The following is a 13,945-nucleotide window of genomic DNA, read 5'->3' on the forward strand; positions in this document are numbered from 1 at the left end:
CATAAAGAATCAGTGAAGAATAAAACCACGTCGTATCTTACAAAATAACATTTATTAATCTATTCTATAGTAAATGCTTCACTCTTCTTCTGGCTCCACGGACTTGCCCTTGCTAGGCCTCTGCGGCTTGCGGCGAGAGGGCGAGCTGCCGGCGGGCTTGGGCTTGGGAGTGGGGGGGTTCTCTAGAGCGTCCAGCTCAGCATCAGTCAGCTGACCCTTGTACCAGTCGGCGCTGGAAAAGAAATAGTGGTTAAAACTGTCCTACAACTAATATTATTATAACAGTTACTTGGGCCTTGAATACCCATGAACTAGTAATGTACGTAAAAGTTGTCTTAGGCAGCAATGACTATTGATTTAAGCGACACCTATTTAGATAGATGGATAATTTTTTTCCCCTAATTTTTCAATTAAATATCAGCAGAATTTACTTTCATTTAGTCGAAGAAAAGTAAGATTACACATGTACCCCGGTACTGATTATGATACTAGTAATTCTAAAAAGTGTTTGTGAATCTTGCTAGCAATGCATTTCCTATAACAGTAAAAGTTTTTACGGTACTTACCACTCAGGCACCTTCCTAGCCCATTCGCAGCGCTTTTGCACGTCATCGAAGGCCTGTCCGAGCTTGCAGCCAGAGCGACGGGGAGTGTTACCGTTGATGCACACGTAGAAGAACTGGCAGTCTTCAGGGTCGGCGTAACGAGGGTGGGTCAGACCGAATGTCTCGTTGACGGCGGGACAGTCGAAGGCGAAAACCTCTGTGAAAAGATATTTATTAGTATAATTCACTGATACGTAGATTTTCAGAGACATCAGATAGCAGCTGCTAGAGCAGTAAAAATGTAATTTAGTAAATGAAGACCTTGTTATATTTAATTCGGCTAAAGGTATTCTTAAATTAAAGACTTCTGAATGCGACAATTAGGACTTATCGCGACCATAATTGAATAATTAGAATTAAGTGTACAGTGTTTGTTCAAATATCTCTTAAAGTGGTCAACGGACCACTTCACTGACACCAATTACAACCACTAACTTAGTAGCTGACTATCAGTAGCATATTGCAAACCTCAATTTGCTATCAAGATCAAGATGCTATCCTTTTCTCTATAAAAACTGCCCCTGAAATCAGTACTATATCTTTAACGTTGTGGTTATAAAACGGGTACCCACCAGCAGCGCCGCAGCCCTTCTTCTTAGCTTCATCAGGCCAGGTGCAGATGCCAGTCTTGTCATTGTACACGAGACCGTCGGGGCACGTGATCATGTTGAACTTGCCGTCCACGCAGTAGTAGAACTTGCCGCACTCCTTGGGGTCCTCGTGGGAGAAGTAACCGTTCTGACGGGGACAGTGCAGAGCCGGGATGGGAGTTTCTGGGGAAAGAAGAAATTGATTAGAGTTTATTTAAAATAGTATTTGGTAGAACATATTTTTGGACTGAAAGTCATACCGAAAGTGAAATTTCAGTAGGAGTCGAGTATGATAAAGTTATTTTCTAAGTCATTATAAGAGCTTAATTCTTACAGTTTAATATGCCCATTCATTTTCACACGAATTGTTGATAAAATATCTAATTAAATAAATATAAATAATATTTTAATGGCACCCAATATATCGCACAAAAGTAATGAGGTACGACCGTACTATTCTCTATTTGCGATATCTTTCCATAGTCAACCGAACTCAAATTGCATTGAGCAAATGACTTCATAAATAAGTAGGTTCATTGAAAATATTACCAATTCTTTTAAAAAGTATTAACTATTGTTATAATTCGGGGCTACTTTCCAACGATGTTGACAAACCAACCTTGGCTTGACGCGGAGTTTATTGACAGTTTTTATCGTCGTTACCAATAATGTATGAAAGGTCAGTACCCCCTGTACCGAGAGGTTTCTGTAATCGCCTCGAAATATCAGTAAAAGTATACAAATTATAAGTCCTCGTTTATTTATTTCCGTAGTTATTATAATATATGTATTTGGGTAGCTAAATAGGTCCAAATTATTACTTGTTTAATATCTTCAAAACAAATTACTTGTAAACATAATAATTTGAATGTCATCGAAATACGTTATTCGTTGTATCCAGTTTCGTAAAATTAAAACTTCTGATGACTTGGCAGAATAATCAAGTATGTATGAAGGAACTTCATGTGTTACCGGAATGAGTAATTTAATTCTCAAATGATAAAATTCTAAAATTTAGAGACAACAATGTTTTCAAATAACAGCGTAAAATGATCTAATTATAAATCTATATATTACTTACTACAAATGTAACGCCATGAACTTGTGCCTTTCCAAATAACAGGAAACAAACGATTTATTCTTTATGTCCTTGTAATTCTAAAGAGTTATTTATATTGACATTAATATGCCCTTTCCCTGACCTCAGATACCCATCATCCGTATTGCAATTATTAAGCGAAATGAACCTATCTCTCAATCATAATGCATCCGCAAATACTTAACTACATATTCAATGTTCATTTACGAGCAAAATTAAGTATACAGTATACAATACACTGTAATATTTTCAATCGTATTTACATGCATAATATCATGCCAGCTTCACTCGAAAATGTAGGCAGAGGTGTATGAATACATCCACGTTTCGCTACGTATAAAGATCTCTCATGTAATGACGGCGATCCTATACATACTTTTTGGCATGAAAATATTATTGCTATTGCAATTCAATTATTGCTATTTACCAACACGTAACACAATGAATGTAAAATTATTTTAAATGTAATAAATAATACAATAATTTTACCATTTTCATTGATGAAAATTCTGTTAAAAATGTGACAGTGTTTTCATATATTTCTTTTGACTTTACACATAATGACAATAAACGTGCGCGTCGTGTCGGACATCAGTCCAGCGACACAAGGCCACTGTTCCCTTGGAATTGGAAAGTTGTTTCAACGTCTGACCTACGATATTTATGTGTAATCTGTATTCTAATGATGTCACTTTACAGTCTTACCGTAGGGTTGGCGAACACATTCTTGTTAAAGGTTACATTAGGATCTTGTTTGCAAATGTCATGTTGATTTTCTAAAGACGGTACAGTTTGACATTTGAATTGAAATGTATTTAAAATTAGTTCCTAGGGCATCCGCTAAGAGCGCTGATTAGATATTCATACAAAATTGGGTGAACGTTAGCCCGTTGTCTATAGTCGATAAAAATATGAAATCGCACTACTTAATGTTAAAATAAATGTATGCGTTGATTGTTAGTGATTAGTTATAAATAGTGATGTTTGCAAAGATATATTTTTTATAATAATTTAGTTTCATTGTGGTTATTGTAATTGTTGTTGTACATTGAACTGATATTATTTTTTGTCGGTAGCTATTTATAAAAATGTGTTTGGAAAAAATAATGTGCTCTATGTAATTAATGACCCACAAATTACTCATGCGTACGTTTTCAACCAGGTATTTTTAAATAAGCCGTGACTCACTGCATATTATTGTCATACATCATTACACCGATATTATTTATTTTATCCATATACTATATTAATAAAATAATAAAAATCTAATTTTCAAAAAGTAAATTATTCTATTCAACGACATGTAATGCGAAATATATTTTACTATTAACTATATTAATCATCAATGTTGATCAAATAATTTTATTAGAAATAATAACGATCATGTCAATTCATCATCAATACCTAAATACAAACATTAAACAAACATTACAATAAAATTATAATTTAATAGATAAGTAGAGTGGCAGCCCTAATCTATTATATAACGAACAAACACGTGACATTACACGTGGCACAAATACTTTAGGAATAGTACCTGATTAATATTTATATTTGATTTTATAGGAAAAATCTCAAGTCATTGTTTTAAGTAGTAACTACCACAAATATTTATAACGGAAAATCAAAACATGAAGCCGGAACTTTTTCGTTAAATATTAGGTCGGGGAAAAAGTCTTTTCGCATTATAGTATGTATGAACTTGTAATAAAATCTCTTTAGCTTCAAGAATCACAAATGAGTACACGGTCCATTAGGTTTCTTTTAGTGAGCTCGTGAGGTACCCAAATATCGAGCTTTTTTGTGTAGAGAAAAGATTTTATTACAAGTTCATATGTACATACTATAATGCGAAAAGACTTTTTCCCCGATCTTATATGATTCTACTCGGAAGAATGAGCTTCTTAACATATTCACAAGAATAGGATCGTACTTGAGCAACCTTTTAAATAATTCTCAGGTTCTGTTGGAATGTATGTTAAGTAAGTTGTACCACAAAAGATGTGTGCGGAAGACGAGCAAATGTTCACTGAATAGAGCCTGCGCAACGGCTTTTTGTTCGTTTAGAACCTTACTCTAGTTACGTAATTCTGGTCTCGTCTCGTTTGTTGGCAGGACTACATCATTCGGTGATAAATAATGTAATGATCAACCAGGCCGGGATCTCCTTCCAGGTTGATAGAGGAGTAAGGAATATAATTCAAATCACTGGTCGAGAGTGAGTTGGAAAATCAAGCATAGTTTCCTTACTCTGTATTACAAAGATAAGCAGGTTATTGTGTTTATAATAGGCAATTTTAAAAAATATGTATTTCCGATAAAATAGTCTTTGTTGATGAGTTAATATGGTCTCGATTTCTCAACTCATAGATGCATATATAAAAATAAATTGTACTCACGGAGCTTGGGTCTCGCTGAGCAGTCAAGGTTGAAGGGCAGATCGCACTTCTCTTCCTGTGAGCTGTAGTCGTTGAACACCATACCGTCGGGGCAGAGCTTCTCGATAATAGCGCCGTTTCTGCAAGTCGTGAGGAAGATAATTATGTATAAGAAGGATGATAACGCCAATATGATGATTATATTGTAACAATGCAATATTGTAACAATACAATATTGTTACAATATAATCAATCAATATTGTAACTAGATTTACTTGTGTAGATCTAGGTACAATATTTTGTAAAAAAACATTTTGGGAATTTGAGCTATCGTTATGATTCATCCAGTTCGGCGCAGTGGTTTAATCGTAACATTGTTACAAGCGTTAGTTACAAGCTAATAAAATTTCCTACATCCATCGAAAACGATATTTTCTTCAACTAAACTATATCTACTGCCTAACCTAATAGCAAGATAAAGGACCAAGAGTCTGACAAGTAACCTTTAACCATATTTTCGTAAGCTTGTACTTATAGTACTTCCATCACAGAGATAGTTTGCATACAGATCATGCGTAAGTAATTACTACGTGGAAGCCACTAGTACGTGCATTACACATCAGCAAGTTTACCTTGCATTTAATCGAGAATGTTGTCATAAAATTCTTTAAACTTGTGCCCAAACAAAGCTCACTATAATAAGTACTTATGTACTTTGTAAACAATTATAATAAGGCACTTCAAAATAGATGTAGGTATAACCTTTTGTACCTTTTCCAAAATACTAGCTTTAAATGCCATCTTAATGGCAATGCCGTATATTTATTCGATGTACCGTTTAAGCAATTCCACTAAATAATGCCATGCTTCAAAGAGGAAGATTCGAACAATTTATTCACTTTATTCAAACTTCAAGCCCATTAGTATTGTCAAACACACTTCAGACAGACAAATAACCTTTCACCGAACAAAAAACAAGCAAAATGTTGAGTAAACTTAGTTTAAAATTCTCGATACTGCACAAGGTCGTTGAACTCACGAGGATAATCAAACAACAGTTTTGGGTACCATAAATACTCTTCAGTGATTTATTTAAACACGAAAGTCCTCCGTGATTTTGCATGTATTTTAAGATATTCTTTTATTTTCGTAAGCGATTTTTGGGTGACGGCCTTTGTGCATTTAAATTATCGATCAATATGCGAGGGATTGGAAATGATTTATAAGCATACATACTTTATGTTTTTGATATATTTTGAAGCTTTATAAATTCAAATGTAGACTTTCGTTGTGTTTTGTGTATGGTTTACCCCTTGCTGTGATTTTAAAGTTAGCATACAAATTTGGGATGCTGTCTCATGCAATGTACTTTTATTGATAAGATACATAAAGAACTATCGAAAGAGCCACACGATGACAGTTATATCTGGCCACTAGCCATACTTTTATTAGCATTTATGTCCTTAAATTGTGAAAAAATACGCGATTGCTGATATACCTATATTACGTACAGAGATGTTTCGTCTACAATTTTCGTAAAATGGCGTGTACTTGATAAACCTAGATGTATGGTATACTAGCTGACCCGCGCAATTTCGCTTGCGTCACATAAGAGAGAATGGGTGAAAATTTTCCCCGTTTTTGTAACATTTTTCACTGGTACTCTACTCCTATTGATCGTAGCGTGATGATATATAGAAAGCCTTCCTCGATAAATGGACTATCCAACACTGAAATAATTTTTGAAATCGGACCAGTAGTTCCTGAGATTAGCGCGTTCAAACAAACAATCAAACAAACAAACTCTTCAGCTTTATAATATTAGTATAGATTAGTATAGATATAGATTTACCTGCACTCATAATACTTGTCGCACTGCTCTGCATCAGCGAAGAAGCCATCTTCGGGGCACTCGTTTGTGATCTCAGCATCGCGCTCTGAGTCAGCAATGGTACGAGCAGGCTGGTTCACGGGCTTCCTGCCTTTACCTTTGCCTGGCCCGGCAGACGATGCTAGTACTGAAATATAAGGAAATACACGTTAATGTGGATATTATTAAATATCGTAATTTTCTTATGCTACCTTGTTGAAGGCTCGGACTATCTACGGCAGTAATAAGTATTGAAATTGATCATGTATCGCGTGTTTAATTGATAAATGGTTTTGCAAACTCAAGTACTCATGGAATTAAAATAATATTTTTTGGATGGACTTATGTATATATTTCTGTTTGTATAGTTAAGTATATATTTTTTTTAATCTACATTTAATACATAAAGCCTGCTCGACAACTGGGCTAGAAACTGGCTTGCTCAAGCCTGCTCTAAATTCTGAGCAATATAAATTCTGTTAGGCAAAAAGTGACCTTTTAATACACATGTCAATCACAATAGGCAGTGTTCAATGGCACATTTACCACAGATGTAAAGTCGCACGTTTCCTGAGTGGCACATTGACAAAAGTAGTTCACATTGGACCCGGTCACTTCCTTAAGTTCAATGCTGCAATTAACGATAAACTAGCCTAGACTGGCTAATGCACTTTCTAAAAGTTTTATATCATTGTTTTTTGAGCAGTATTTTGATGACTGTCTTTAATTATAATGTATATTTCATGTTCAGATTATGAAAAATTATGCTAAGAGGTAATTTTGAGGTTTGATTTCTTCGTATCTTTTTTTCTACCTGTTTATTTAGCCTACTTTACCCGATATGGAGTCTAGGTCTTTAATTATTTTTACTGAAAATAAATTGCAATACTCAACGATTTGCAGGAAATCATAAGACATTGACCGATTTATAAATTCACGAAATATTGTTAAAAAAATTAAATACTGAAACATATTTTCCATTACATTTATATCTAACAATCGAATATATTATTAACAAAATAAATTGTTGTTAGCTACAATTTTACGATTTCAGTAAATAATCCATTTCATAATGACTTAATTGTACTAACAGTTACGAGACAGGTGTCCTTGTGTCGGAATATTTGAGCGTATTTATACATAATCGAGCAACTTGGAATAACAAGATTGAAATATAAAATTAAAATGAAAACTAATCGTGTTGTAACAGCCTTGAATTTAAAATTCACGAAGAAACAACATTTTTGGAAACATTATAAAACATCGAAATTGAATACTATGGTCATATAGACAAATAATTTTAAATACATACTTACCAGAACTATGTGTTTAAAATTCTTTGTCTATAGTCCGTAGTATTCTATACTATACTTCACTATAATCATAGTAGTCTATAGTTGTCTATTGGGCATGGTTCCAACTTGTTTGTAAGTATTCATGCAATGATAGCATTCCAGAACAAGTAATTGTATCATGTTTTTAAATGAAACAGTTGCATTGTATTGTAAAGTAAAGCAAATCTAAAAGTTTTAATAAAACAATGCCTTAGACAATACATAGTGTTCTGTAGAACTGATCAACCGGTTACTTTAGTAAGTTTCTAATCGTTATCGTGCTGAGAGGTAGTCATTTGCGAAAGCTCGTTTAAGACGTTATTAATATGAGCTTAACGGATATTTTGCTTGTCTACTTTTTCTGTAGTATTTAGTATGTATTAGTAGAATAGTATTAACTTGGAATCATAGTCAGAAGAGTCCATAAAAACCGGTTTAAGAGGTCATAAGAGAGGTTCAAAACAACCCTTTTGACGTACAAAAATAGGTTAATAAGCCCGTGTTTCTAAGTTGATATCACAGTCAATGATTACGAATCCAAAAGTAAGCTTAATTTTTGCAACATTTTTTATTTATGTAGCAGATAAATGATAAGGAGTGCTTGCTTCACGATTTCACCGTTACCTAACGACGCGCGGTCGTCGGGGCTGTGTCAAAACGCAATTAATGCCATGTTACGATAGACGCGGCCGATATGACCTTCACTGTTACTCGTTACATGTAAACTATATCCAAAACTTATTACCAAAATTTGTTATACAACTTTATATAAGTATTTTGAGAGTCGTAGACCAAATACGTTTTTGATGAAACTGTAGTAACTTAGTTATTAAAGTGGTCTTAGTACCACATTCATCTATGGTTGAATATTTGTCAAAGGTGCCTTTCTGTTAACTCTGTAGCAGTTTTCCTGTTTAATTGTGATTGATAGGTTACAATAGAATCAATACAATATAAGACTGAACGAACTTTTTTGCCCAAATAAAGGTCCATGTGCATAATACGAAAATTGTTGGGAGAAAAATATTAAACTTAAGAGATCATAAATAAATGTCGTATAACAGACTGCTTCACGCCGCATATGACATGAAGTACAGCTCAAAAAGTAACTAGTGCGACTGAATGTTTAATGATAGTCATCTAGGTAATTAATGTAACAAGCGGCACGTTATAGTTAGTGCGACAATTAACTAAGTGTTACGCATTCCAAGCCTGTGATAATGAGATTAAGACCTGCGACAGACGACAAATTCTTTGTGTAACTGCAATCAGTCACAGCGTGCAAAGTGCCTCCGTTGTGCTAGTTTTAGTGGGTTATATAGTATGTACTCTAGCTTAACTTAAGATATCACTGGTTCGATTAACACCCGGTTTCTGGGGTACATTTAGCGGTAGTTTATATCTTCAATAGCGTTTAAACTCATTTAAAAATGACAGTTTGAAAACATGCCTCAGAAACCGGGCATTATTTTTTATTGCTATGCCAATGCTTCAAAACGTCCTCTTTTAATCCTATTTTAATAATGAATCCAATGGAGGCTAGTCCGAAAAATTGTAAAACATCTGCATCAAATTCCGATCTATTTTAACATCAACTGTGCAGTTGGTGTTAAACCATGCTATTATCTTCCCACGTAGAGATAACCTCGATATCGGGTGGTATTAAAGCCTACTTCTGAATAGTAATGTATGTTAACTATAAGCTAAACTATGCAGTAACTTAGACTGGCGCCGGCGAAACTGTGAGGAATTATTGCACTGAATTGCAATTCAATCTATAACTGTATGTGTTGATTTATAGTGCATCAATTAAGTTACATCGCTATTGTATAGATAAAGGTAGCGAGTGATCAAGTTCGATTCCCGATCGAGACTTTTTACCTGTCATTATTTTAATTTTAATAGTATCATACATATGATTATGTCTTATCTTGTATTCTTGATTCCTAATCTATGTAGTTCGTAAAATAATTTTCACTTTTCTGGCAGCTATCCTGTATTTTAAGACAGTTCTTATATGTAGATTTGTAATGAATCAACAGTTTTTACTAGAACAACGTTGACCTTTCACAGTCAACGTTACTCGTCTTTAAAAAAATGATTCGATGGGAAGGCATCAATATGTTTACTCATTGTTTACGATACAATGAATGGGCGACCTACTTCGCACGTGACAGGGCTTCATTGACTCCCCAAGTAGTTCACCCATACTTCCACACCATCGATACTGGCATACTTATATTACAAATACGAAAGTTTGTCTGTCTGTTTGTCTGTTACGCTTTTACAGCTTAACTACTGATCCAATTTAAATAAAATTTGGCTAGGAGATATTTGAAGACCCGTGATGAAATACAAGCTATTTATTTTGTCAAAATTCATCCCTTAAATGGCTTATATAGGGGGTGAAACTCTCTTCACAAGTGGAAGCGAGTGGGTCAGTACAGTTCCAGTAACACCATACGTTTCTTCCATACAAGTATGGGTAATGGGTGCACTTGTTTGAACTTTGGAATCCCGCGGCGCTTTCGAGCGCAGAATGTAAACATTTCTCCGTTAGTTACGCGTAGCTGACTTGTTTATTTACTGTCTAGAGATTCGCGATCAGATGATGGATTGTTACTGTATCTTAATCGATTTCTTTCTATGCTTCCTTTTATTGAGAGCGTATCATCAACTTGGCATGATTTTTTTACGATAGACTCGAGATTTCAGGATATACTTTATATTTATTTTTTCAAGGCAATTCCTGGGCAAGGTCACAGTATTGTTTCTGAACTGAAAGTTTATGATGACGTCATATTTGTAATTTTGGATCGAGGAAAAAGGGAATATGTTACAAGTACAAGGGAGGTTCTTACCGTAAGTTTAAAAACTCTTTCTAAAATGAAATACAATTTATTTTGCAAAGACATTAACGGGTTTAAGCAATAATTTTATAAAATTACATCCTTTTTATATCAAAATAATGTAATTTATACCGCAGTCTTTATTATTTAGGATGTACTTCCGTAATTAAATAGTTCAATAGTCCATTAGTAGAATAGTTTTTTCAATATGTCTAAGTAACACTTTCTCTTTTTGAAGACGCGAGCGCGTTGATGTCTTCCTTATAGACGTAACGTTCGGTAGCTGTCGTGATGTAAAACCATTTAAATAACAAATAAAATAAATATTTAAAAGCTCTTAGAGTTATGACATACTAAGAACTGGTTTTTAAGTAAATGGTGTAGGAATATCATCACGCTTGTAGCCGTTGGAGTGATAAGTAGAGCTATACATGAGCAGATCGCTCTTCCCTCGAGATTGGCTCATAAATCTGTTTTTTTGCTAATATTTTATGTTATAGTTGCTTTCCACATGTTTCGTTGTAGGTATTTGCCTTTGACTTATATAATTATTATAAACTAGTAAGGCTAACATTCAAATTAGACAGGAATAGTAGTCAAGGCTAACTGGTGCCCTGACATATCTGGGGGCACGGAAGTGCCCCCGCAAGTCGAGCAAAAAAAAGCGGCACGGCCGTACCATCCTTTTCTCGAAGCAATTCGGGCTATTTTCGACCCCCCTATAATGTCGTTGTGGATAAAACAAGAAGCCTGAATTTTCAGCAACTAATTCTTCATTGTATAAACACGGTATATTTAAAATTTCAGTCAATTTGAACCAGTAGTTTAAAAATGACAACTTGTTAAAATTTTGAATTTTGTCACTCACTGATTCACTGACTCACTGACTCACCGATCATCAAAAGTCTAAGGTACTTCTAGCAGACTTAGAAGCTTAAAATTTAGAATACAAATAGGGTTTAGTGTCTTAATCATGGGAAAAATTCAATATTTTCTAATTTCGGTCCAGATTTCTAAATATACTAACTGCAACATTAACTTTGTAATCCCATATAAATGTATAAGATTACAAGATTACATTTGCAGTTAAGAATCATTATTACTGTAGAAAATAATAAATAATAGGTGTAGATAGGTACATACTATATGAGGCATAACGGGAGGAGATATAAGGTGGGTAAGAGTGTTTAGCCCATGAAACTAAAAAACATTCCCATAGGAAAATATGTTGAATTATAAGAAAAAACGTCTTTCCATACAAATTGGACTTATGTTCGTTCTACAAAAAGAAGTGAGATTCCACCAAAAACATTCTGTAAAAACCTCAAGTCTCGCAGCTCAGTCTTTCTGGCGTAAAAAGGGGTGAGATCTATATAATACCAAGTCGATTAATCTATTTCGTCACTACTTAAAGGACCTTCTGTCTTAAGTTATTACATAAGTTATTATCATGCCAATATTAAAAATATTTTACGTTTAAAACAAATAGATCGACTTGGTCATCGCATGAAAACACAAATTCGCCATTAAAATTTCAGGAGCATTAACTTCTCGTCGTGCTGTGTAGTGTAATACATACAAATCATGCGATGGCCAGGTCGGTCTATTTGTTTTAAACGTAAAATATTTTTAATATTGGCATGATAATAACTTATGTAATAACTTAAGACAGAAGGTCCTTTAAGTAGTGACGAAATAGATTAATCGACTTGGTATTATATAGATCTCACCCCTTTTTACGCCAGAAAGACTGAGCTGCGAGACTTGAGGTTTTTACAGAATGTTTTTGGTGGAATTGTAATACTTACTCGCACTGAATAATAATCTATCAAAGGTTACCGAAATTACTCGCGCATTATAATGAAAGTTCGCGATTTGAATGTATAAACACTGGCCGTTGAATAAGGTCACGACAATAAAAAATAAACAGTAACATTGAACTACTGAAAATACATTTTAAATTTCGATTTTTTTTTTAAACTTTTTAAATTAACTTACCGACTAGACAGCCCAAAAATACGATTCCTACGCACGACCGGAACGCCATGTTGCGTGATAACACTAATCTATCACTAAGTTCAACTTAAATGTCACTTATATGTGACTTTATTATAATGTCTGACTGACGCCCGCACCGTACTATGCCGCACTGACTTATTCACTTTTTGTCATCCATTCTTAGCTCTGTTACAGCTCAGCGAAAGGTTACGCTAATCCTCTATCTCTCTCACACTCGTACAAATTTATATATCTGTCTCTACCACCCGCTCTTCGGATCCTGTTATTGTTCTACGTGTTCTGCAAGAAAATTAACAAATTCCTAAATGCAGTTATCCGGTATTAAATGATGGTTCATTGAGTTAAGTATTATTTATAGTGATTAGTGATAATTAGATCATTAGGTCTGTTACACATTGAATGGAATGTGTTGCGAAAATGTTGCAATTGTGTGAAAGCAGCGCGAATATCGTGTACCTAAAGTTGTAGTCATGCATTGTTTGAATAGACTGTAATGTCCTAGATCAGCCCTTTGTAAAGAGGTGATTGGTAACTTTCGTAATTTTGCAAACATTTCAATGCAGATGGTTTGTTGTACAACGATCTGCAGATTGTTGTTGACTTTAAAAAGTACCTTATATGGTCAATGTTTTTTATTCGTACTGGATCCCTGGACTATATATTTTTTTAATCATAATCCTTAGTTAAAAAATAACTAGCCCTTTTAACGGGTCCCGACAATCGACATTCATTTGGGAAGAAGAAAGTTATTGTCAGATTTTTTCCTAGTCAAACTCAAAAACAACTTTTGATGATGATAATTATGATCTACTCAGAACAATTTTTTAAATATTCGGTTACAAAATTTTAAACTCCTGCCTTTTCCGAACCTTACTGTAAGCAGCATTTCAAATACCAACATCCTACTGTACTACAGTATCCATCCAAATTGAAACAAATAAAAAAACTGCAATTGAAATTAGAACGTCTTTCCTCACATACAATCTTAATTTATCATCACATCACCGCAAAAGAGTTCTGTTTTTTTATATAAAAAACCGCGGCCTATTTGCGTCTGCGTCACACGGATTTTATTTGCTTTGCGATATAAAATATTCAATTTAAACCCACTTACTTTTACCTTCAAGACCACATAATGGTTTACGATTCAAACATATAGTAAAGAGTGTTGTATGATGTTAAAGAATGGCTATTTATAGCC

General features: G+C 34.2%; 1 protein-coding gene across 1 annotated transcript; it reads right to left on the reverse strand.

The window, feature by feature from the left end:
* Nucleotides 1-33: 33 nt before the first annotated feature.
* Nucleotides 34-12,890, reverse strand: obst-B (obstructor-B). Its single transcript, XM_076132269.1, has 6 exons — nucleotides 12,724-12,890; nucleotides 6,525-6,690; nucleotides 4,694-4,812; nucleotides 1,178-1,378; nucleotides 567-762; nucleotides 34-232 (listed from the first exon to the last, which is right to left on the reverse strand). The coding sequence occupies exons 1-6, from the start codon at nucleotides 12,770-12,772 to the stop codon at nucleotides 79-81; spliced, it is 885 nt and encodes a 294-aa protein (XP_075988384.1). The 5' UTR covers nucleotides 12,773-12,890; the 3' UTR covers nucleotides 34-78.
* Nucleotides 12,891-13,945: the final 1,055 nt, after the last annotated feature.

Source organism: Anticarsia gemmatalis, chromosome 2 (genome assembly GCF_050436995.1).
Source record: "Anticarsia gemmatalis isolate Benzon Research Colony breed Stoneville strain chromosome 2, ilAntGemm2 primary, whole genome shotgun sequence".
Lineage (NCBI taxonomy): Eukaryota > Metazoa > Arthropoda > Insecta > Lepidoptera > Erebidae > Anticarsia > Anticarsia gemmatalis.